General features: G+C 40.6%; 6 protein-coding genes across 9 annotated transcripts; 2 read left to right on the plus strand and 4 right to left on the minus strand.

The window, feature by feature from the left end:
- Positions 1-376: 376 nt before the first annotated feature.
- On the plus strand, positions 377-5044 carry chid1 (chitinase domain containing 1). Its single transcript, XM_058075959.1, has 12 exons — positions 377-729; positions 808-951; positions 2325-2457; positions 2568-2612; positions 2668-2774; positions 2846-2907; positions 2977-3066; positions 3139-3240; positions 3680-3829; positions 3913-3993; positions 4058-4100; positions 4235-5044. Exons 1-12 carry the CDS (start codon positions 622-624, stop codon positions 4331-4333), a joined length of 1164 nt encoding a protein of 387 aa, XP_057931942.1. The 5' UTR covers positions 377-621; the 3' UTR covers positions 4334-5044.
- Positions 3352-6314, minus strand: gatd1 (glutamine amidotransferase class 1 domain containing 1). The gene is made up of 7 exons (XM_058075963.1): positions 6165-6314; positions 6003-6079; positions 5581-5686; positions 5403-5510; positions 5234-5325; positions 4800-4893; positions 3352-4730 (listed from the first exon to the last, which is right to left on the minus strand). The coding sequence occupies exons 1-7, from the start codon at positions 6211-6213 to the stop codon at positions 4615-4617; spliced, it is 642 nt and encodes a 213-aa protein (XP_057931946.1). The 5' UTR covers positions 6214-6314; the 3' UTR covers positions 3352-4614.
- A 63-nt stretch (positions 6315-6377) lies between these two features.
- cd151 (CD151 molecule) lies at positions 6378-9915 on the minus strand. Of its 2 annotated transcripts, XM_058075961.1 has the most exons (9): positions 9760-9915; positions 8994-9078; positions 8581-8772; positions 8025-8099; positions 7766-7786; positions 7457-7561; positions 7213-7362; positions 7049-7135; positions 6378-6958 (listed from the first exon to the last, which is right to left on the minus strand). In XM_058075961.1, exons 2-9 carry the CDS (start codon positions 9075-9077, stop codon positions 6899-6901), a joined length of 774 nt encoding a protein of 257 aa, XP_057931944.1. In that variant the 5' UTR covers position 9078; positions 9760-9915; the 3' UTR covers positions 6378-6898. The 2 variants fall into 2 exon arrangements, with proteins under 2 accessions (XP_057931944.1, XP_057931943.1); XM_058075960.1 differs by having other exon boundaries at positions 8994-9915.
- Positions 9916-10094: 179 nt separating this feature from the next.
- cracr2b (calcium release activated channel regulator 2B) lies at positions 10095-18553 on the minus strand. 3 transcript variants are annotated; one of them, XM_058075956.1, is made up of 18 exons: positions 18442-18553; positions 16859-17129; positions 16681-16792; positions 16232-16379; positions 15678-15824; positions 15501-15591; positions 15342-15437; positions 15082-15269; positions 13607-13678; positions 13427-13481; positions 12656-12735; positions 12452-12566; positions 12227-12353; positions 12075-12156; positions 11888-12002; positions 10800-10910; positions 10641-10717; positions 10095-10331 (listed from the first exon to the last, which is right to left on the minus strand). In XM_058075956.1, exons 2-18 carry the CDS (start codon positions 17114-17116, stop codon positions 10247-10249), a joined length of 1959 nt encoding a protein of 652 aa, XP_057931939.1. In that variant the 5' UTR covers positions 17117-17129; positions 18442-18553; the 3' UTR covers positions 10095-10246. The 3 variants fall into 3 exon arrangements, with proteins under 3 accessions (XP_057931939.1, XP_057931941.1, XP_057931940.1); XM_058075958.1 differs by having other exon boundaries at positions 16859-17124; positions 18442-18503; XM_058075957.1 differs by having other exon boundaries at positions 16859-17161; positions 18442-18502.
- A 221-nt stretch (positions 18554-18774) lies between these two features.
- tmem138 (transmembrane protein 138) lies at positions 18775-21567 on the plus strand. Its single transcript, XM_058075477.1, has 5 exons — positions 18775-18926; positions 19381-19782; positions 20066-20237; positions 20309-20384; positions 20460-21567. Exons 2-5 carry the CDS (start codon positions 19655-19657, stop codon positions 20570-20572), a joined length of 489 nt encoding a protein of 162 aa, XP_057931460.1. The 5' UTR covers positions 18775-18926; positions 19381-19654; the 3' UTR covers positions 20573-21567.
- On the minus strand, positions 21440-23698 carry tmem258 (transmembrane protein 258). The gene is made up of 4 exons (XM_058075478.1): positions 23614-23698; positions 23242-23351; positions 21642-21770; positions 21440-21568 (listed from the first exon to the last, which is right to left on the minus strand). Exons 1-3 carry the CDS (start codon positions 23614-23616, stop codon positions 21644-21646), a joined length of 240 nt encoding a protein of 79 aa, XP_057931461.1. The 5' UTR covers positions 23617-23698; the 3' UTR covers positions 21440-21568; positions 21642-21643.
- Between the last annotated feature and the right edge of the window lie 236 nt (positions 23699-23934).

The following is a 23934-nucleotide window of genomic DNA, read 5'->3' on the forward strand; positions in this document are numbered from 1 at the left end:
ACCCTGGACTGGTCGCCAGCCAATCACAGGGCACATATAGACAAACAACCATTCACACTCACATCCATACCTATGGACAATTTGGAGTCGCCAATTAACCTAGCATGTTTTTGGAATGTGGGAGGAAACCGGAGTACCCGGAGAAAACCCATGCATGCACAGGGAGAACATTGGAACTCCACACAGAGATGGCAGAGGGTGGAATCGAACCCCTATCTCCTCGTTCTTATATAATTACCAAAATGGTAATGATCAATTCACGAAATGTTTTAAAAGTGTTTTTAATTATAATTATTTGGGGCTACAACGTTGAATTTAATTGAGTATTTTGTCTTGACACTACCTTTATTTTGAAAATAATACAATGCGGAAGTAGCCGAGCTGCAAGACACGTTGTTATTGAAGCTCCCCTCACAATACACAAAAATTCATTATTGCTGACAATTCGTTGCTGTTATTTGTTGTAGTTACTTGAATTAATTTGTCGTCACTGGTTCTATTGACGTGACGAATGCATCCGGAAATGTTATTTCGGTTGTGAGACTTAAGCTAACACGAGTTAACCGAGGCGTTCTTTTCCCCGCCAATGTGTTGATTATTTTTGCTTATTTTGGTTTGGCAATGACATCAACGGTATTTGTGTTGTTCGCTGTGGTGTGCTGCTGCCGCTTGGTAACTTGTACTCTGTCTAAAACGGATGCAAAGAGATCTAGCAAAGTGGAGACTCAGGTGAGCAACTCTTACTTTGACAGTCTACCTGCCAAAAGGTGAATTAAGCATGTTATGTATTTACAACGTGTTGTTCAGGCATCACCAGCACAAGTGTCAGTGTTGGAGAGAGGACTAGTGCTGTCAGAGGTCCACTGGAAGGATATTGTGAAGGAAGAGAAGAGATACTGGTCTCACATCAAGAGAACTTTCCCTGGAGCAGTTCTTGGCTATGTTACGCCTGTAAGTCTCATTCATTACTACTGATGCTGTTGTTCAACTGACCCCATTGGCAGATGTGAGGTTGGGATTTGCAGTGGCAGTGAACTGCACTGCATCACATTGTAATAGTTTGGCTGCTTAGTTACATGCACATCTAACATCTAACAAATTTGTGTCACTATTTGTGTCACTCATTTCATAACTGAAACCTTTTATGCAAGTTTGATGATTATGACTAACAAGACAGTTAGCCAGAAAGCGATGAGTCCACATCAGGGCAGATCCTATGAAGCTATGAAGTTGTATTATGCTCATTTTTTGTTTATAGACTCTTATAGAGCAGCTACACATGACAACCACATAGAAGGCTTTTTAGATCTTACAGAATCTGCACCTATTCCAACTGTATTACCTTATATTTTCAAAACCGTCTGTTTTAATTTATTCCATCCACAGCCCGCCTCCAGGCATACCCACTCTGCTGATTGGTCACACTGTGCTAACATGTAGTAAATTTGATCATTATTTTGTAAATTAGGAGTGTTTAATTTAAAATTTTTGTAGAGCAACGCGGTTATTGTTTTAACAAAAAGTGACACAAAAAACAGCAAGAAAACAACTAAAAAGGGGTTTTTGTGCGAGTAAGATTGTTTTTTTGTTTGTTAAAAAATAAAACAGCTTGACTGAAAACACAATTTGACTTAAAACATAATTTTACTACTCTACTACTACACTGGGATCTTTTTCAGCATGTCCAGCAAAAGTGAGGCAAACCTTGTTTGTTGTGTGTCCACGTATGAAACTCAGAATCTCCTGCTCGTCTGCCATTTTTTTTTCCATGTGTCTCCATCCGTGCAGTTCGAAAAATGTGGAGGTGCACGGAGCAGACGTTTTAACTGCCATAGTGAAATTCTTGCCCTCTTTCATCTTAATGTTTTCATCTTAGGTTGAATCATTTGGTTTCAAAGTCCTTCAAATTGCCACAAACATATTGCTAGAAGTCATATGCAACAATTACGTTTTGATCTGACAAATCTTAAATAAGTTTGATCAAATGTAGAATTACTACAGCTTCTGCTTGGACATTAACACAGCACAGCTGTTGAACTGTTGAAAAAAGCACCCGATGAGTGACGCTGGGAACGCAAAGGTCGGTTGGATTGCAAGGTTTAAAGAGTGTTTAAAAAAGTATTTAACGTCCGGTTCCAATTCTGCCTATAGAGCACTACCACTTCCATATAACATCATAGTAGTGAAGCCATAGTTCAATGAGATTGGCTTCCGGCTGCCTTCTTCTCGCAAGACACCATTTTAAAGGAGAAATATTGTCACCCCTATTGTGGCACCCCTAATGACTACTACACTATGGTCCACTGTGTTTTTTTTCCCCCCAGTGGAACTCTCACGGTTATGACGTTGCCAAGCTGTTTGGGCCCAAGCTAACTTCTGTATCTCCAGTGTGGCTTCAACTTCGCCGGCGAGGAACTGAGATCTTTGAGGTGACGGGCCTCCACGACCATGACCTAGGTAGACCACTCGGAAATAATTTGTGTGGTTTGTCTTTACACTACACTTCAGAGTCACATAAAAATGGACAAATGAAATCAGGCTGATGATATATGTGTGTGTCTTTCCAGGCTGGGTCAAAGCTGTCCGCAAGACCAACAAAAAAGTCAAGATGGGTGAGTTGATATTTGTTTTCCCAGATATAAAAAAAAAACTGCCATATGTTGTCAGTGCCCAGGCTGCTGTTTGATGACTGGTCCTACCAGGACTACATGAGCGTGCTGGCCAGTGAAGATGAGATTGAGGAGCTGGGAAGTGAACTTGTGCAAGTTGGAAAGGTAAAGTGGACTAGGACTTCTACCCAATACTTGAGGATACTGAACTATGTAATTATTCTGTTGTGCTACAGACCGAGGGATTTGATGGTTTCACATTGGAGCTGTGGAGCCAGTTGGCAGGCAACAAAAGAAAGTAAGTCACTGAGGAGGGTTTGTATTTTATCCTGATCGACATGCTACAGTCGTGTGACGTGTCCCACAGGGAGCTGATCCATTTGGTAAAACACATATGTGAAATGTTGAAAGCCAAGAAATTAGACTGCATCCTCGTCATTCCTCCTGCTGTGACAAGGTGAGTGAAGAGGAACTCGGAGTAACACCAGTAAAGTTAGTGTCTTCACTCTTGAATTCCTGTCCTCATCAGCATTGGGCAGCCTGGTATGTTTGGAAGGGAGGATTTTGAGCAACTTGCTCCTGTCGTGGATGGCTTTAGTCTCATGACCTATGACTACTCCAGTGGTGCCAGGTAAAGAGACAAACATGAGCTTATTTTTCCACATTATGTAGCAGTTGACCAATTAGATAGCTCTAAAAGCCTACAAAACCAGAAAGATAGATTTGGAACATTTACAATGGGATTTTACATTTTAAATTATGCTTAAGCTAATATTACAGCCATTGACACATTTAGTTCAAATCTCATAACATTTGACTATATAACTTTTTTGCATAATAAACAGTTTATTACAGTATAGTTGTAGTGGGCAAAAACTGCATTTTGCCCCTTTCATGTAGGTAAATAGTACAACTGCATCATTTGTATATTTTCGTGTTCGTTATATATGGAGCGTTTAATAGCACACATCCATAATCCAGGTTGAAAAGAACAAATGGAGTTTATTTTGAAGAAAGTGAAAGATGTTGCTGACTGTTAATGTTGATGCATTATGGGTGTTTGTTGCCAGGCCGGGTCCGAGCGCCCCTCTACCCTGGGTCAAAGACTGTGTCCTCCAGCTAGCACCCAACACAAAGTGGAGGTCAAAGATCCTGCTTGGACTCAACTTGTACGGCTTGGACTTTGTCAATCAGGGGACCGAACCAATCCTCGGGGGGAGGTAAGTCAACAATTGCTGGATTCCTTTTTTTATTCTTGACATATTAGTGGATGAAAGCATCACACTTGGCTATGTGTGGGCAGGTATATAGACATTTTACGTGAACACCGACCAAAACTCCTGTGGGATGAATATTCTGCTGAACATTACTTCACATACAAGAGGTAAAGATGGACACTATCATACTTTCAATGCGATTATTACAATTATGTCCTATCTTCATTTCAGGAGCAATGGAGTTAAGCATGTGGTTTACTATCCATCATTGAAGGTACATCTTTTACTATGAAAATGTGTTTTAATCATTCATAGTTTATCATATAGGCAACACATTTAAAAGGCTAGTTGTCCTATTATTCATTGGTGATGAGGGGAAATACATGTTTCTTTACTTCCATTCTCTAGTCACTGCACCTGAGGATTTCTCTGGCAAAGGAACTGGGTACTGGTATCTCCCTATGGGAACTGGGACAAGGCCTGGACTACTTCTATGACCTGCTATGAGGACTTTGAATCATTTGCACATGGACTTGTGCATGATCATTTTGCACTACAAAGACAAGTGCTGTATGGACTGATTTGGTTTGAAGTGGCATGAACTCTAAAATGAGCCATTAACGTGATTTAAGTAATGTTTGACGTGCTAAGAAATTACTTTGTTGAATCTGGCAAAGAAAGGTACTTTTGTTTTTTCATGGTTGACAATACACTTGTGTGGTTGTGTCTAAATGCAGTACATCTTTAGCTTTGTACAAGATGAATGGAATTGTGAAACAACTACTAGCTTACTTCGCACTAGTGAGCAGAATTAAATTGTTGACAGCGAGCCAGGTGGACTGCATGTTCTGTCCGGTGATCAGGTGTCTGTCTGTGACAACGTGCACGGCATCTTCTTGGCTCGCTGGGGAACAAAGAGGGCATTAGTTTGACAAATAAAGTTCCTGTCAGGGCATCTGCTCATCATGCTCACCTGTGTATGAGCCACCGCTGTCTTTCACAAAGTCTTCCACAATCAGAGGCAGGTTTGCAAAGTCAGACAGCCGCACCAGTTCAAACACTGACGGCTTTGACATATTAAAAAATGTCAGGATTTGGCAAGCTTTCCATTGGAAATAGTCACAGGTGGACACAAATCTGACTCATACTCATTGGTAACAATAAATCAGATATATTTATCCCACTAACACTGAACACTTCACTGGTCGTTGTCTTGGGGTTGAATTGTGGCCTAAATAGTCCTGCTGTAGCATACAGTATTTTACAAATATCTACATGTGATTAGGGTTGCCAGCTGTGCACCAGGAAGTAGTAGGAAACGCAACCAAATGTCTACTAAAATGTAAACTATTTTCCAGAATGCAGTTGCTAACTTCCCCTCATGGCGTACAGTGAAGTGAAACATACCCCAGTCAAACTGTAGCCATTGAAGATCCACCTGTGACCCTCTGTGGCACAACAGAGTGCAGACACTCCCTGTCCCACTGCACACACAGGCTCTGCACACAACACAATCTGTAAACATACACTGTACACACATAGATTGTGACACACTTTTACAAGACTCTTCACTGACTTTGCTGGGAGATGAAGTGTGACAGAATACGGTGCAGAGAGCCGCTATGTGCCAGGTCATTGGGCGCTCCAGGGCAGTCTGGGATGAGCAGAGCCTGGTAGCGGGCCCCTAGACGGGGTCATGGGGACACAATGACATGGCAGGCAAGAAAAGCAAACACACTGTGAAGGCTTCTCACCATCAATAGATTCAAGTTTGGCAGGAGTGGCGTAGGGCTTTATGTTGAAGTCCTGCACCCATCTCGACGTGCTTTCATCAACTCCACAAAATTCTATAGGCTTCCCCTGTCAATAGACACAATCAGCTTTGGGTCATGTGTTTTTTAATAGAAGGAAATGCAACCACAATATATATATATATTTATTTTAATGTGACCCAGCATATAACAAATGTTATAAATTAAGAACGACAAAGTAATAGTGTGCATACAAAAATATATTTCCCCCCTTCAACACTTCTAAAGCCACTAATGTACAGTATAATCTTTCTTCACTGTAAATGACGAATGAATGGTAGACACGTTATGTATTTTCTCCCTCAAATACGTTTTATATACAGTAGCCGTTTTCCACGTATTTTGTTGAACTGTAAGAGTCTTACCGCAGGCGTAGCAGTCTGGAGGTTAAAGACGGAGGCGCAAAGACTGAAGCACTGATGGAGAGACTTTGCTGACACCCCTACAATAAACAAAACACGTTAGCAACATTTGCATACATGGTTAAACGTTAACAGAATGTGTTTGTTTTACGTTCAACAACGCACCCTGAGAAGAAGCGCTCAACACAATCAAACAAGTCGGCTTTGCAGACATTTTTATTTCAATAATTAGCTTGGGAAGTTAAAATTGGAATAAAATGTTGGAAACAAGCCGGAAGTTGTAAAGGGGGAAGTGTGGTCACCTGACGACAACATCCGCCTGACGGATTTTCATAATAAAAGGTACTTAAACTTACCAGAACGACGAGTAGGGTAGAAGTTAATTTATCTCGGTCAGCAGGGGGTGCAAATGAGACGAATACGTGTAATCTTCGAAACATTTTATAGTTAAATGTGTTTTTTCGTCAACAAGACAATCGACTGGCTTTATGTTGTGGCTTGGCAACCAATTGCATAAAATGTACTGCATGACATGCATGCTCTGTCACATGCACGGTTAACAATAAACTGCAAATATATTTAATTGGCAGGCCAACATTCAAATTCTAAATGTATACTTTATTATATAGCACTTATTAAACCACACAACACAAGAACAGTACTTAGAAAATATTGCCACACCATGCTAATGCACTTGTCTGCTTTGACAGCATTATCTTTGACATGACAAGACTGTAGGAAAAATGATAACATTTAGTTAAGTGCTGCCCAGCATAACAGAATCTCATGTATGGGTACTGTATTGACTTAAAAGTCCAGCAGGGTTTAATTATGCGAACTGAATGCACTTAAGTCTCAAACCACACATTTAGTAATGCCACTTAAACAACAGTCCAACATCAGTATGGCTCATCTTTCAAGCTTTGATAAAGGCAGCAAGTAAACATCATCCCAAATAGCTGAAATTGAAAATATATAAAGTGTTAGTTGAATACAACAGTGCATTGGTCATATTGCATAAAAATATCTATTCTGCTGAGGAGCTTCACCTGTAAAAAGGCAATCCCGATGCCCAATGCACCCAGAATGTAGAGCTGACACAGAATGAAGTCCTCTAATTTCACGATGCAGCCTCCCTGGCAGCACAAACACAGTAACAACATTCCAGTCATGTTGAAATGTACATTTGGAGCACATCTGTATGCACCTCCACCTTGTAAATATTGGAAGGATGGTCTCTGCGGCCACAGAGGCTGCTGGGAGTCTTGCAGCAGCTGTCAGGAACGAGTTGCTCGTTCTGTGCTGCCTGGATCCAAACACTGTCTCTCCAGTCTGAGGAGCTGTTACTTCCACAGCACTGGAACTGAGTGGAAAGAACTCACACGGATGATTGACTTTGAATGGAAATTGAGCTTACTCCAAAAGTGAGACTGTTCAGATTGCATTGTAATGCAAACCTCCTGATGGAGCTTGTCCACAACATGTGTGACACTGTCTTCTCCAGGTTGTTGGTATTTCTGCTGCATGGTCACCTTCAGGTTCTGTCTCAGCTCCTCGTCCAACTGTGAAGCAGATACAGAACATTAGTGCACACTAAAATGCTTGTATCATCACATTCCTTTTTTGTAAACATTGTACCATGACTTCCAAATTAAATCAGGATGACTAAGCTCATCAAAGTCTTTTCAAATGACTTGACAGATTTCAGGTACTACAGGCATTTCATATCCTGGAACAGAGCATGTTGATATAAAGTTGAAAATTACCTGATGGCAGAAAGGGAAACACTGGAGCAAAAAAAAAAAAGGGGGGGGGGCATGAGTGAGAAGGATGCAACATCAAGCCCAATGCAGATATACATAAACAGACATGCCATCAGTCTTTAAACAGGCACCTTCATTCATTTTTGGTCTCATTTAAAATAAACACGGACAGGGGTGGAGAAAACATGCATGAAGGAAACAAAGTGGCATGTAAAAATATGTTTGGCAGGAAGTTAAGACTAGAATTAAAAGGGTCTTGCACCTCTTGGTAGATGATATATGCCATGACACCTGCAATGATTTCCAGCAGGAAAACGCACAGCAACAAGACCAAGTACTGAAAGACAGATACAAAATATCAACAAATAGAGCTGTCAATCATAAGGTATATGCATTTAAAATCAGTAGTAATAGTAGAGATAAAATAGCGAAGCACTTTCAAGCCAACAGGAAGTTGTTCATCTGTTGCCATAGTAATAAGGTCACCAAGGTCGCTCACATTAACTTCTATATTACAGTACATGTATCCTCTGGCTGCGTCTGCATGTCTGCTGCACACGGCCGCTTGTGATTCTCCTCATTCCTCTGACATTAGTCAAACTCTAAATGTAAACTCTTAAAGACACACGCTGCTCCACTCGGCCTGTCATAGGTACAGTTACTACTGGCCAGTCGCAGTGAGTTACAGGGAGACACAAGGTCACAGAGGATCAACTTTCAATCCCCACTAGACTCGTGTGTAAACAGGATTTGGAACAGCCCTGTCCTTCTCTTTTTATGCAACTGTGAGTGAAATTATTTTTCACATGCAGTCTCACCACAATCAAAAGACTCTTGGTCTCACTCATGGTGGCACAGCATCCAATGATGCCAGTCACGATCACAATGACTCCAGCGGCAATCAGGATGTAAGCAGACGTTGAGTAGAAGCTGGAGTTCAGTAGACTGATGTAGTCGCTCTTCTCCACTAGAGTCCACACACCCACGGCCAGCACTGCACCCCCAGCCAGCTAGATGAAGGCACTCAATTCAAATGTTTTGTTTTCACTTTCAGCCTGTCAGTAATATCAAGCTGAGACCAAATGAATATCTTATTGTAGCTTTAGTTGCTAAAGGACAGAAAATATTTAGCTTATGCAAGCCCAGTGTGCATTTTATGTCTCATCACTTTTATCTGCATCATCTCGAGCAAAACATGCATTTACTAAAGGAACCATTGAGATCAACTTACCCAAAAAAGAATGTTAAATATAAAGAGCACATACTTCAGACAGATTGTCCCACAGGCGTTGGTGTTTTCACGACTAGCTTCCATTCTAAAATAAACATTGAGAGGTGAGTGCCCTATGTTGCTATACAGTTTGATAGTAACTGGATTTGCAGACATTGAAAAGGCTTTGAAGTCATGGATTTAGAGTGGAGATTCATGGAGAAACATAGAATACCGTATCTTGTAGTCATTGTATTTAACAATCATTTTTAGAATAAAATTATTAGTAATAGTGTTTTGATGGCCCATGTTTGTTCTGATCTGGTAATGCTCCTGCACGGAAATGAAATGGAAATAGATGTCATCCGACACATGCTACCAGTCTGGAATACTACTAGTCTGGAAGGTATTCGCCTTAAGTAAATATGAACAGTGATGCCTCCCATTAGACAAAGATACTTAACAGCTTGTGTCACGTGACATGCAGCAAATGTGCCTGTCAACCTAAATATTACTTTCAGTATTTCATTTTTAATGGAATTGAGGCATGAATGAAATGTTGGTGCTGAGCATCATGTAATACTGTCACATTTTAGACATAACTTATCTATGGGATGACAACTTAAAACTATAATCCTATAAATACAAATACATAGAAAATGTGCTTTTCCTGACAAAGGTGCAAGCAGTGGTCAAAGCAAAACACTTGCCCGTTGGAGTTATTTTTAACTATTGTGTGTCATGGAAAAAAGTGCTCCAGCTTTCAAGCGAAGCCAAACACTCGTACCTGATTCAGGATCACAGTGGCAATGTCTTTCAGGATCAGCCCACAGCCCACTTGTGGAGGTAGTACTTGGATGTCTTGTTGACAAATCTGTAACACAGTAGTGTGTCCTCTTGGAGCTGCTCGCCCAACCAAACGCTTTGCTAAAGTGCGTGTCTGCCCCCCACTGGTCTCTCTCTCATACACACATGGTGGCTTCAGGTGGCCAAAATGTGTGTGGAACCTGGAGGAAATCTTCAGGAAATACACAATGACAAGAGGTGGAAACAACTACATATATTTAAGTGAATCAGTGCACAAAAAGGTTTACAGTAAACCCACCTGTGATCAACGAGAAAAATACACAACACGTATGTGCGAGTCATGGAAAGAAAGTGTTCACTGCTGGACCTCATTTTAACCTGTAGCTCAAACTCAACTTACAACTGTCCCATCTAACAAACTGCAAGGCCACCAAATTATGCCCTTCAAAATATTTTTCCTTTGGTGATCATGCACAGCAACCTCTTCGTGCAGCACACTGTACCAGGGAAAGTGTGTGCTCACACTGTCGATCAAGCTGGGCAACCAAAATCCTGAAAAAAAATGGCTACATTAGGTATAAATGCACAATAAAAGTAACATAATAATGCCCGGTCTAGTGGCAGTGTAGAATTGCACTGCATCCTTCTGAGAGACATTTCCAATACTTGTGAGTGTACATATACACCTACTGTTGTGACTGATAAGTGTGTGCAGAAAAAATGCTCAACTGTGATGAAACCACTGAATCTGAATCAAAGTGTCTTAAAAAACGCAAAAACAAATGTCACATAACAAATGACCTCAGAGCCTCTAAGAAATATTGACTATTGTAGTAGGAACATATATAAATGAGTCCATACTGAGCCAGGTGAGTCATCAGCTCCTCTATATTGTATCCAGTTTTGGCACTGCACTCGTAAAACAAAGCCTGGTGCTGCTGCTTGGAACAAAGGAAAACAGATTATACTTCATTTGCTTAGCAGATGCAGAAAGTTCTTAAATGATGAATTGGACCTCACCTGTGCTAACTTCTCCCCATCTCTTGTTATCACTTTCCTACTTTCCTGAGTGTCAGCCAGGTCCACCTTGTTTCCAAGCAGCATCAGCACTGCACCATCGCACATCTTCTCCTGAGACACAGATTACTCTACTTACACTAATGCAGGGGTGGACGAACTACAGCTCGAAGGCCATGTATTTAACCATTTTATTGCCATGACGTCCAAAGACCTCTTTTCACAATGTAACGTTGACTGCCAAAGGTGTCTGTGTGAATTTCGGACTTGGAAGTAAACAACTGTTCAGATGTTTGAAGTGGGTCTTCAAAGTTCAGCAAAAATGCCCAAAAACTGGCAGTATGAAGCTCTCTTCTCTGAAAATGGCTGGCAGTGAATAAATGAATATAAAAGTTCTAACATACAAGCTGGCAACATGACTTGCAAGTTAGGGTTTAAGTAGCTACCTCACCCACAGTGCCAAATAAACACAAGTCAACACATTTGTGAGACAACTTAACTCATTCCCTACCAAAGATGTAGTTATGTTTTTTTCAACCCAAACCCGAAGACATATGATGGTGATGATGGCCAGCTTACGCACTGAAGGGACATTTTACTATTTTTACAGCCGGTTCAGTTCCAAATGTAAACATTGGAAATAGTTCATTTTATATTTGTAAATACATTGCTATTTCCTTGTAAAACATTTTTTTGCTATAATGGTTTAGATATTTTGGCTAAATATACATGCCTAAATGTGTGTCAAAGTGAAATATATTTTTTCACAAAAAGCTGTTTTTCTCCCTTTTTTTTTTTTATTTTTTTTTTACAAAAAAACCCCAATATTTTGCCAAAACTTACCTATGTTCTACTGCTGATTACTATAGAATGGAAAAAGGTACAAACTATTTTTTTTTCTGATGAAAGCCTAATCATTCATTTGGCAGGTACCCTCTTTACATAGCCGTAGAACCCAATATTCTGTGTGCCTTGAAAATAATAAAAGATGGTCTGCCCGCCCCTGCTCTAAAGTGTGAGAGTTGAAGACCAATGATAGCTATGTCAAGGAGAATGGTGAAGTATGGCTGGTTTTGCATCCACCTACTCACTTCCACTGAGTCCATCCACCCTCTCACAGCGGTGAAGGAGGCTGCACAAGTGATGTCATACACAACCAAAACGGCATCGGCCTTGCGGTAGTACTGTTCTGTGATGCTGCGAAACCTGCAAACGTGTGGGATAAGTGAAGAGGGTCATACGTTGAGAAGCAGCAGACTTAAAGGGCAGCGGACTGACCTCTCTTGGCCTGCAGTGTCCCATAACTGGAGGGTGATGGAGGTTGAGCCCAGAGTGATGGTCTTCATCTGGAAGTCTATACCTAGGAGCAAACAAGCTCATAAACAAGCACGAGACATGTTACAGGTGGTAAAAGGTTGATAAAAGCTTACCAGCAGTAGCGCTCATAGGACTGTAGAAATGTCCTGTGGAATAGTGCTGGATGAAGGAGCTCTTGCCCACCCCTGTGCTACCCAAGAATACCACCTTGAACACCTGTTGAGGACTCACAAGTCTGCTCTAAAAAGTAACATGTCCTTGCTGTAAGGAAGGTGTTTGACTCACTGCTGCGTCTGATTCCGATAATAATACATTTGATGGTGCATTATTTTTCCTACCTGTCCAACTTTCTCACAACTGTCTCTACATGATGGCTGGCAACTCTGAGATGTGTTTGATTTAATTGCTTTTTTCTCTTTGACCTGGTCCAACCCATCACATGAGCATGCGTGTCTTCAGCACAGACAAGCCAGTACACAAAATGAGTTATTTCTGCCTCAGAAGGCTGTGAAGACAGTGGATGTAGACTGGCTGACACAAACCTTTTCAATGGCTTGTCTTGTAGAAAGTAGTGCCCTATGACTGACCCTCTCTTCTGCAAAGTCTGTGCCATATTCGGACTCTGAAAAATGGTTTGGTGGAAGTGAGAAAGAGGGAATTAGCTGTAATATAATGTGAAATATTAGTTAACACCATCAACACATGCTGGCAGCTTTACCAATATAGTCCTGTACAATATATAATACACAATACGTATTCTACTGTGTGTACATAAAAAAAGAACCCAGTGCTCAGGAGTGACATTTATTCTGTGGTACAAATAGCTTCACAGCATAAACACACCCGTTTCATTTTATCTGATGCAGGGCAGTACATGATGGTTATTAACAAGTGATGTTTTATGCCATTTTATGAGCATTTCCGGCATGGTTGTTTGTTGTGGTGAACTGCCCTGATTTTTACCCCACAAACAGTACAAGAAATGGAAATGTAATAAAGGGACTTAATGCCTTGAATTGAGATATGGCTTTCTGTCTTTGCAAGAAGCCCCAATGTTTAGAATAACATAAACCCCTCAAGGCAATCCTTCAGTTCAACCATCGCATCCACACACGCACAAGATGCTGACTGAGTTCCATCAGTAACAAGATGCCGTATAAAGAATCATGGCCAGGAGGTGGGAAGGAAGCAATGTACTGTCCTCCAGACTTAGCTTAGGGAGGGTAAATGTGCTGTGTCCATGCGGTGTAGAAGTCTGCACTGAGGTCATAGGTTAGCGGCAGAGGAGGAAGGAGCGGCCGTCTGTGACTAACCCTCTTTTTTGTCAGCTGGGCATCTTTCTCGTCTCGCAGGGTTTTATTCATATCCCTACAGATGGAAGGAACAGTGGTTACTGCGTCACACAAAGTAAATGCTCGGTTTTGATCAGCATAGTCAAAACAAATTTGTATTATGTTTATTACTGTGGTTGGAGTTTGTAGTGATGTACTTGCCTCAACAACTCCAGCTGTCTCAAGAGACTTTCCTTCTCTTTCTGCATGTTTCTTGACACTTTTATCACATTTCTGTGGTGAAACAAGAGACTATTAAAAATCACTGTACTGTAGTGTACAGACTGAACTGAAATCAGCGAAATGCAACAAAATGGAGAGCAGTGATGCAAACAAGCGTAATCAACAGTCATATTACATGTAGAGTATGACAAATGTTGTACATGTTGGCAGGTCTGCACTAAAATGAAAGTCAGCTGGCATAGGTTCCAGCTTACCCAAGGTCCTCATGAGGACAGAAAAAGATCCAATGTAATATCAATACAAGCAATATAATATCCAAGTGAAAACCCGAGTCATTTATCCACAATAAGATTATATTGACAATGCAGTCTACGGAAAAAAAACCTAAATCTTTAACTTCACATTACTAAAAAAATGCATCATTCTCTTGTTTGAACCTGCTAAAAACCTGACAAAAATGTCTTTGCAGTGGCAAACCCTTCCTACGTACATGTCTGCCGTCATGTAGGGTTGCCAACACCCGTATTGAGCTGACAGGGTGCACTTTGTACTGTATTGCCACAAGAATCAACACTAGTCTGTGTTGATTCTAGTCAACACTATTCATTCCTTCTCAGTTTGACAACTTGACACAGTCTATGCCAATCAAAGCCAGCATGTATGATCATTCCCTAATCAAACCTATTGCAGTGCGGCTTTTCTTGTATCTTTGTTTACACACTTTGCCTAGCCGTCACCGGTGTCAGTGAGTTATCTGCAAAGCTTCTCACCTTCTGACTCCAAAACTTTTTACCACAGTGACAGTTTGTTTTTAAAACAAACAGAGCTCATGTTTGTGGGGTACTAACTTTTTGATGTGTCACTGAACAATTTTGCTCTCTTGTATTTATACCAAATACTGCATGTCTTGTCATCAAAGCACTATTTGCATGCCGTTGTTTCATGAATAATAATCATAAATAGTGTGTCCAGCCTTATGACAGGGATCTCCCGGCTCACCAGTGGATTTTCAGTAGCTCACAAAAGCGTCAAGAATATTTGCGTTTAATAGATTTTGTTTAATTATAACTGTTGAATTGTCATTTTATAAAAATCACCACAAAATAGCATCAAACCAATGGCCACACTCAGTGGAGATTGTTGATTGCTTGTTTCACAAAAATAAAAAGGCAAAAAAACCCATACTATTCACCCAAAGTATTTTTTTTAAATAATTACACCCATTTACGAGGGGTCCTTGGAATTTTATAATGGTGCGTCCTGGCTTATAGCACTCATCATAAATTGAAAAATGTGCAGTTAGTCCATGTGACCGGTATCAGTTTTGGCCTCACTCAAGGATGACCCGTATCGCAATCTGACTCGGCAGCATGAAACCCTGATCTGAGCATGCCTAGTTTGGATTGAATGATTAATTGCGCACTTCAAATAAACCTAAAGGAGGTGCATCTTACTGCTGTCTGGCCACTTGCTCCTTGGCGGCACTGAGCTGCAGCTGGGCCAGCTGCCCCAAAGCGGCCTGCAGCTGCTCTCTGCTGCTCTCCGCCTGCTCCTGGAGCTGCTTGTTGAGACTGCGCAGCTGCTGGTTCTTCTCCTTCATGTTTACCTGCTCATAGATCAGCTGCTGCATTCTGTTGTCCAGCTTTAAGAGAAGAAAGGTTCTGGTGGCTCCCTTGTTATGTTGACATCCTAAAGCAGTAACATCCTTACACACCTCTTTCTGTCTGCTCAGCATGATCTCCAATTCTTCATCCCGCATCTTCAACTCCTCTTCAACCTGTAAGCCTCTCTTCTTTTGTTTGATGCTCTCCTATGTACATTTAATTAGTAAGATCGATGTCTTAACATTCAAACTAACAATGCATGTCTGTACCTGAGCAAGGCGTTTGTCTTGTTCTTCACGGATTTGGTTGTCCATTTCTTCATATATGGACCTAACAACTTGGTTATGTTCACTCTCACGTCTAAAAAGCAACAAAGTTGAATGGATTTTAAAACTCGCCTCAACGTTTGAGCCAACTGACCAGAATGAAGCAAGTAGGTTTGCTACCTGAGCAGGGCTTGTTCCAGACTGTCTCTCTCTCTCATGGAGTCTTGCAAATGGGTCACGGCATGGAGCAGGATGCCTTCCAGGAGACTCAGCAGATCTGGGCGATCTCTCTGAAGTTCACACCAGAGAGAACAGAGCTCCTGCTGACTGGCACACAACAGCAAAACACAGTAAAATTTCATAACCATATTCTGTAGAAGAATACTAAAGAAACCTGATATAAAAAAATTTTGAGCAGAGCAATGCACTTGTCATACGGCAGCTGTAATTATAGACTGTGGGACATGGACTTTTTTTTTTTTTTTTTTACATAGGAGTAAATGTGCATTCTACATCAATTCCTGCTTGAAATATATACTGTTCAATATAGTGATTGTTGACCACCTCTTTTTCATTCTCTCAATGTTTGGGCAGAAGCGACCAGTAGTTGATATCAACACAAAAACATCACAATCTGCAAACATGTTTTTGCAGCAACAATATACAATAGATTCTTCAAGAAATAGATATGTTACTGCATTTTTGCAGATGTTTCTTAGCAGCAAACATCTCACCTGTCAAATAGTTTGTTTGCGCCAAGCTCATGGAGTATGTTTGTGAGTCTAATTGCGGCCGAATCTTCAGACCAGTCCACCTGGTCTCCATCCTTGTGTGTAAAGTCTTGATTTTGCTCTGTCATGTCATACTGCCCCATCAGCTCACCTGCACCGTGAATATATAATAGTTGTTAACAGACACATTTCACCATTACATGTGCAGTTCTGTTGTGAAAAGAAGGATACCCCATGTGCTTCATCAGTCCCCTAAAGGTCTGCAGCGAATTTTGTGGTGATTCAGTCTGACTTATGGTGTGTATTTTTTAGAAGCAATAGTACAGACAACACATATTATGTACATATTATGCCAAATGTTCACCCCTTTGTGAAAATACAGCTCAGGAGTAAAGGGATTAGACCAAGAGGTGTGCTTTTTTCCCACAGGACTGTATGTGCAGTATGATCACCAAGTCCTGTGCTGAACTCCACCGGAGTAAGGAACCCATTGCTCTCACGGTCCAGACTCTCAAACACCGTCTCCAGCTGTTCGGGCGACAGAGGCAACTCCATCTGCAGCCTCTGTGGAAGGGATGTGAAAATCAAAGATTGGACCTTAACTTGTATACTACCAAACCAGCTACTCACCTGCATGTCCCGCTTTGTGATGAAGCCTTTCCCTTCTTTGTCACAGAGCACAAACAGCTCCTTCGCCTTGCTCATGGTCTCTGCCTGCGGACTTGATGCTCTCGCTTCCTTTCTAGTGGTGGGTGAGCCCAGCGGGCTACGACCTCTGCCTGGTCTGGGGCTCCCAGCCAACAGCCCCTGAGGTCGTGGGCTTACAGGTACTGCCTCGCCACTCCCGAGACTTTCAAGCACCTCACCATCCTTCAGCCACTTAGACATCACAGGAGCTGTGCTGCGACAGAGACGAAGGAGCAGGGACTGAATCTTTAAAAGTGAATAGAAAAGTACACACCTGTGTATCAACAGACAGCTCGCTTTTGGCTACAACATCCCTCAGGGTTCCTCCCTTGTCAAACAAGAACAACAAACTCTGCTGGGACTGGAGACATTATCTCCAGCTGCTCTGTCAAAACACAGCCACGTCTGCACTGAAACATTACTGCATGTTAAAGCATACACTATGACATTTTATACTAGCTCAAGTTTAGTGTACTGGTTCAAAGTTAGGAATTTATTTCTCTCCATCAAATACCACAAAGGCATAATTACTGGACTTGGGAACACATGTTTATAATATCTATCCAGGGTTATTGAAAGATGAAAATTAATATTCCGCATAAATGATCAATGCACCAGGATGTGTAGAGAATAAGGCCCGGGACACAGTCATGTGAGGTTTGTGTGTTCTTCTTGGGCAGACAACCAGGAGTGAGGATATGCAAATATTCTGTGTGCTCTTATTTGCAATATGAGAGCTACCACAATTGCTGGAAAATTGTCCTCCAAAAAACACAGGTAAATTATGTCACTCTTTCTTTTAGCTCTGAGTGATTTATGACCGTGAGACTCCAAACAGTGTTAAAACAATGAAGATAATGGATGGCATTTAAAGTAAAGCAGAAAACACTACCTTACCCAGCTACCAAGCTTCTACAAACACTACAATGTTTCCAGATCCATTTAAAATATACATTTATATAATGGCTACTGATAAAGCTCTGGGGAGATGATCTATGGAGTCTTCAGAACTTCCTCCTGAGATAGGAGGTAAGCGGAATTCCAGCGTGAAAACTTATGTCAACAATACACTGGAGAGTGTTTATGTTTAGGGCAAAGGTGAAAAACGCTTAAATAGCCAAACATATTTTAATGTGTGTTTCCTCCCAGAAAGGGAAAGTGAAGAAAGAGGTTCCAACTTATGATGGAAAAAAAGCCTTACCCAAAATATGACTGTACACATTTACGGACAGCTCTAGCAAAGGAATGTTATAAAATTATAGCGTAAGCTTAGGTTGTACAATTCTATACAAATGATATACAAATATGGAGAGCCTTAAAACAAAACAACAGTCATTTTGGTAACGTTAGCTAACTTAGCTAACCAATGTAACGCAACATAATGTAGCAATTAAAATTATTCATAAACGGAAGCAAATACGCTTTATTCATGATGGCAAACATCAGTTCTTTAGTGAAACAAATCATACACGAAAGTTATAACAATTCACATTATTCAAGTTTAAAAAGTTTCAATGGATACATACCTTGGCTGCGTTGGCCGCAGGTGTCCCCTACCTTTGATCACTTCTCAGCAGTCCAGTCAAGTACTGACTGCAGCCGCTTGATGGCAGTGAAGATCATTTCTACGGAGCTTTACCGTAAAGCCTAGTATAGTATACAGCAGGAAATTCGTGTAAGTACTAGTGAGTTTTTAACGCTGCTTTTTAATGTTATTTAAGATTATATTTAAAAAATAAAAACAAACCACAAACGTTACTTACGATATGCTTGTATCTACGAGGTGAAATTCGTATGAGAAAATTTACAGGAACTACTATAGTGTTCATTATAGTAAAAGGCGCCGTTACCATGGAGGATACGGAAATGCATGCATGGCTTACTGCTAGAGAGCATTTAGGCGCTTCAAGTGGGCATTGTCTCCAAATAATCGCGGATCACAAGGCGTTTGCTGTTTTTTTTTCCCGCTTTTCGAGTCTCCTTTTTGTTTCCCAAATGCTCCCAAATGTCGGTAAGTACTTGAAGTACAGTTTGGTGTCTTCCGTTACGTTAGAAAAGACAAATATAACAACATAAGAGCTTGTTGTAGTAGTAAACATGTCTGGGCGGAATTCCTGGAAGTTACCACACCGGTGTGGATGTCTGCCAAACTACCGATTGTTATGGAGATAAAATGTATATTTTCAGACCGTTATTTGTCTCTTAACGACATATCATCGCAAAGGGTAGACATTATTAAAATACAGTTAACGGTAAAGTATGGCGAGTACTACAAATCAAGTCAATTTCGGTAAAATCTACAATTCCGAGGGCGGGACTTGTGTAACATTCTGAGTACGTTGACTATATAATGCTGGCTCTCCTTTCCATTATCTAGCATCCAGTGGCATCTGGATGCAGGTACAAATTCACAGTTTGTCCTCTGAGAAAGCACAGACTCACAATTGCTTTGTGTTTTCTTGCAGGTCATTCAGTATAAGGAGATATTCAATCAAAGATGCCACATGTAAACAACTGCTGTGATTTCTTGGATTTCCTGCAATCATCATAAAATATCTCATCCTTGAGGAGCTAACACAGGATGTTTCTGAACAGAGATGTCACTGGACTGCCAGATTGCTGCAAGAATACAGTATTTTTGGAAGAATACGACAGGACCTAACCATGTGAATTAATGGATGCTCGTAGGCCATCACCATCGAGAAGCTTTTGTGTATAACAGTACAAAAGTATTGAAAGATGCTGCAGACCGGCAACTACTCGCTGGTGCTGCTGATCCAGCTGACACTACTGGCCTTTGACCTTTTCGTCAACTCCTTTAGTGAACTGTTGAGAGGAGCGGCCGTCATCCAGCTTGTGCTCTTCATGTAAGTCATTTGCTTGTATGAAAGCATGTCACTTAGAGGTTTAATGAGTATAGCTAAGGAGCTTCCCAAGTGAGGGGATTGTGCTCTTCTTCAGAATGTACATTTTGGAATTTATGTTTGCTTCAATGATCCCCTGCTGACAACCCTGAAGTATCCAAGTTACTTTATTTTATAGTATTATACCTTGAGAATATATGCTGTCATAAAAATGGTTGCTGAAATGTGAGGGTTGTACTCACTTTTGCGAGATGCTGTATGCTCATTGAAGAACTCTTGTTTGCAGCATCCAGGACATCGCCATCTTGTTCAACGTGATCATCGTCCTCCTGATGATGTTCAACACCTACGTGTTCCAGGTGGGCTTGATGTCGCTGCTGTTGGAGCGCTTCAGGGCTCTGCTTTTGTTCTCCGCGCTGTACCTAACCCTCAGTATCTGCCTCCATAGCTGGGTGATGGTATGTCATACATGTATACGCAACAATGGCGTTGTGCATCGTGTTTACTGAAGTGCTTTCTTTTTTGATAGAATCTAAGATGGAGAGAATCTAATCGCTTTGTTTGGACAGACGGCCTTCAAGCTCTGTTTGTGTTCCAGAGGACAGGTAATTAGCATCAATAGTACGTTTCTTTCCAGCTCAAGTATTTGCTTTATTCAGCAAATATATTTCTGCTTACAGTGGCAGTGTTGTATTACTACTTCTACAAACGCACAGCAGAGTACATGGGAGACCCAAGGCTCTATGTGGACTCTCTTTGGCTGCGTGATGCCTTTGCCAAAGCTCGTCAGTAGTTTCACAGCTATTGAGCAACAAATGCAGTCCTGCTGTTGGTGAACATTTATGTAGCGGATTCCTCTCTACACTCAACACCATTTCATGCTTTTGTTCTTCATTCATAAAGTGAACATCTTGTTAAAAAGACACTCGTATGTCAGAAGAGGAACAGGGAATCACAACTTAAGCCCATTTATGGCAGCTTCCTGTTTTTAAACCGATGGCATGACTAGAGGAGTGCACCACATTATTTGTTTACTGTTGCCAAGTGGGCAGTCGCTTTAAAGCTTTCCAAGGACGGGTAAACTAGGCTGGCATATTGTATTAATCAGGATTGAGCCTGGTAATCTATGAGGCCTTTGTAATACACTCTACACAGTGATGCTGTATGACATTAAAGTGCTGTCAAGATTTAAGATGAATGTTTAACTGTTTTAGTACGTATAGAACACTGTTATGTTTGATGTTGTGTTTGTCATGCCGATGGAGATCCCTGTTGGTTCATTAAGCCTTAAGGATTTAGTGGTTTACATGACGCCAACAAATGATTACGATGAAGTCCATTCACCTGCTTCAGTTCCTGCTTTTTTTTTTTTTAATTAAACTATCCTCCAATCCTGTTGTAATCCATCACTAGGCTACTCTGCATTACCTTAAGAGACAAGGTGAAACAGACTGCTCTATTTATAACACAAAGATTAATCAGGGGATTGGAGGTTTTAGACGCCACTAGCGCAACAAACCATAAATAGCTGTCTGAGTGTTAGAAATAACCTTCTCTGCGCAGGTTAAGTTGCTGTGCACTTTCACGTCTGGTTCTTGGAACTGCACTAACGTAACCATAATTACAAACACTGCATCTCCCATGCTGAACAAACGAAAAGTTGTACAAACCCCCCATTTATTGTGAAAACAATTCAAAATATTGTCAGTGCATCCAATCATACTTGAGAAGCCAGTTACGCGTGTGTATGTCTGTCCCACTGGAATGCGTCATCTTTAAAGTCATCTACCTGAAATGACATCAGAAGCAATTTAGCTGCAACCCAACATAAATCCTGATGAGGTTTTCATCTATAAACATACCTTCATACGTAGATGCCAACCCACAGGAGCAAGAAGAGCACACCGAAGCCCATAAAAAGCGAAGCCACCAGTGAGATGAGCAACTCCTTGTAGACGTCTCTGGTGTATTTGGTTGAAGTTACCTCATAGCTGATGAGGAGTCAAGGCTGAATTCATTTAAAAACATACAACCATAACTATAGATCCCACCAGGGATGCTACGATCGATTGGACACTGCGTGAAAAAGCATGTGATCGATATATGCTGATAAATGCCTTTCAACGCTGATCACACAAGCCGTTGACCTGTTACTCGTACTATTGCAGCCTGTAGCAATGCCTGCATGTAGTGTAGCGTCTTGCCCTAACGTCTTAAATAGCATATTCCTTGCGCTTTCTTAGTCACATGTCTGCCATGTGGAACTTACCTGCCAAAACATGTCACACAAATCTTGTGTTGAGGAGCTTTGATTTAATACAGAATTGAAGGGCACTTGGAGTATGATGAATTTTAGGAGTCAGTCTCCTTCAAGAATGCATTTCATCCACCGCAAGTTTCACAATCGATATGCAATCATGGAAAAAAATATTAGACAAGCCTTATTTCTTATTTTTTTCTTTTTTGTTCACTTTAATGCCTAGCAACTAAAAGGTACATTTGTTTTGACAAATATGACAACAAAAAATAGTTTGTAAGAGCGTAATTTAAAAGACGAATATCTAGCCATTTCCATGGTTTTCAAAATCACTTAAATTCTTACATCAATAGTTATGGCATTGTACTGCAAAAAAACACTCCATGTTGTCATTCATTGTATTCTTCAGGTTGTATACTTGTAGTAGTGCCAGCCATTACAATTTACAAGAAATTTAAATACAAATTTACAATATACAAATTTCCCCACTGAGGGACGAATAAAGGCATATCTTAATCTTAATCTTAATCTTAAATTGAAGAAACAAGGCTGGTTTAACATTTTTTTTCCATGGCTGTATGTTCTCTTGGAAAAATTAATTCAAATATGAAATTTTACATTAAGATAATTTCATGGTTTCTTTTTTCAAATCACATAACCAATAACAGGGGTACAGCCGGGAATTCTGGGCCCCATAAAACTATGATTAGTAATGGCATATTTTTTGTGGAATTGTCCTTTTTCCTTTTTATGACACCCCTGGCCAACAGAAGTCATCATACATAAATTGAATTATAATCGCTGTGATTGGAATAGTAGGTATTGGTTCATGGATGATCAGAATTGGCAGCATAAAACCCTGATCAGAACATTCCTAGTTCTTATGCTATTTTGAAATGAATGAGGACATTTTGAAATGAAGTCATGAAATATGTATCTGCAGCAAGCAAAACATTGCAACTTTTCTTCTTTTAGTTGACACATTAGTTAGCAAATGTATCATAGTTCCTGTAAATCTTCATTAAAATGCAAACTTTTGACTATTGGTGGTAATGTTGGGGGAAGGTATTTTTATATCAGTTGTAGTGCATATACTTGCAGGGAATACTGCATTATACTGGGAATTGAATCAATCTCCGGTATGTTTTTTTTCTGTCACACTTACTCCATGTCTAGTATTTTAAACAAGTGTTTTGTAAGGATACACGAAGAACCAAGCGGTGAAGAACATGCCGATGGCCAACAAGACCACTGTGAGGTGGGGGAACACAGCCGGGTTCACCGGACTGGTGTATCTTGTCATCGCCTCAAGTTCCTGCAGCAAAAACATCACACCAATGTTATAATTTACATTACATGCATATGCATTTGTTATCAATCGACCAGTTTGTGTTTACTATTCATTGGGTTGTAATACATGAGAGTTTGACACGAGAGGCTAAAGTCGCTATGCTAGCTAATCAGCATCTCTTTTCTAAATAGATAATACAGAGATAATATAGCTACTATGTGGTTTGGCGGTGTAATTTGCAGTTATTGCAAACACATATTTGAAGAATAAAAAGCAGAAAATATACCATTTCGAGTGAAGCGGAGCTGCTACCTCTAAGGTCTACGATGGTAAAGCCACGTACTGCCTCGCTCTTCCGGGTTTAAGTGACATAAACTGGACTTTGCAAAAATGTACGCCCTCGGTTTCGTCTTTCAGGTTTCTCCGATTGCGATTGAGTATGCCTTATATAGTTTTTGTTAACAAAAGAGGCCAAAACTTTAAATTTGACAATAATACAAACAAAAAGTCCTTCATCGTCGAAGAAATATCGTTCTAGACGTATTCCAGCGAGAGCGTTTTATAGTACCTGTAAAACAAGCCTCAGGGCAAAAACATAAATAGTTAC

Source organism: Doryrhamphus excisus, chromosome 6 (genome assembly GCF_030265055.1).
Source record: "Doryrhamphus excisus isolate RoL2022-K1 chromosome 6, RoL_Dexc_1.0, whole genome shotgun sequence".
Classification (NCBI taxonomy): Eukaryota; Metazoa; Chordata; class Actinopteri; order Syngnathiformes; family Syngnathidae; genus Doryrhamphus; species Doryrhamphus excisus.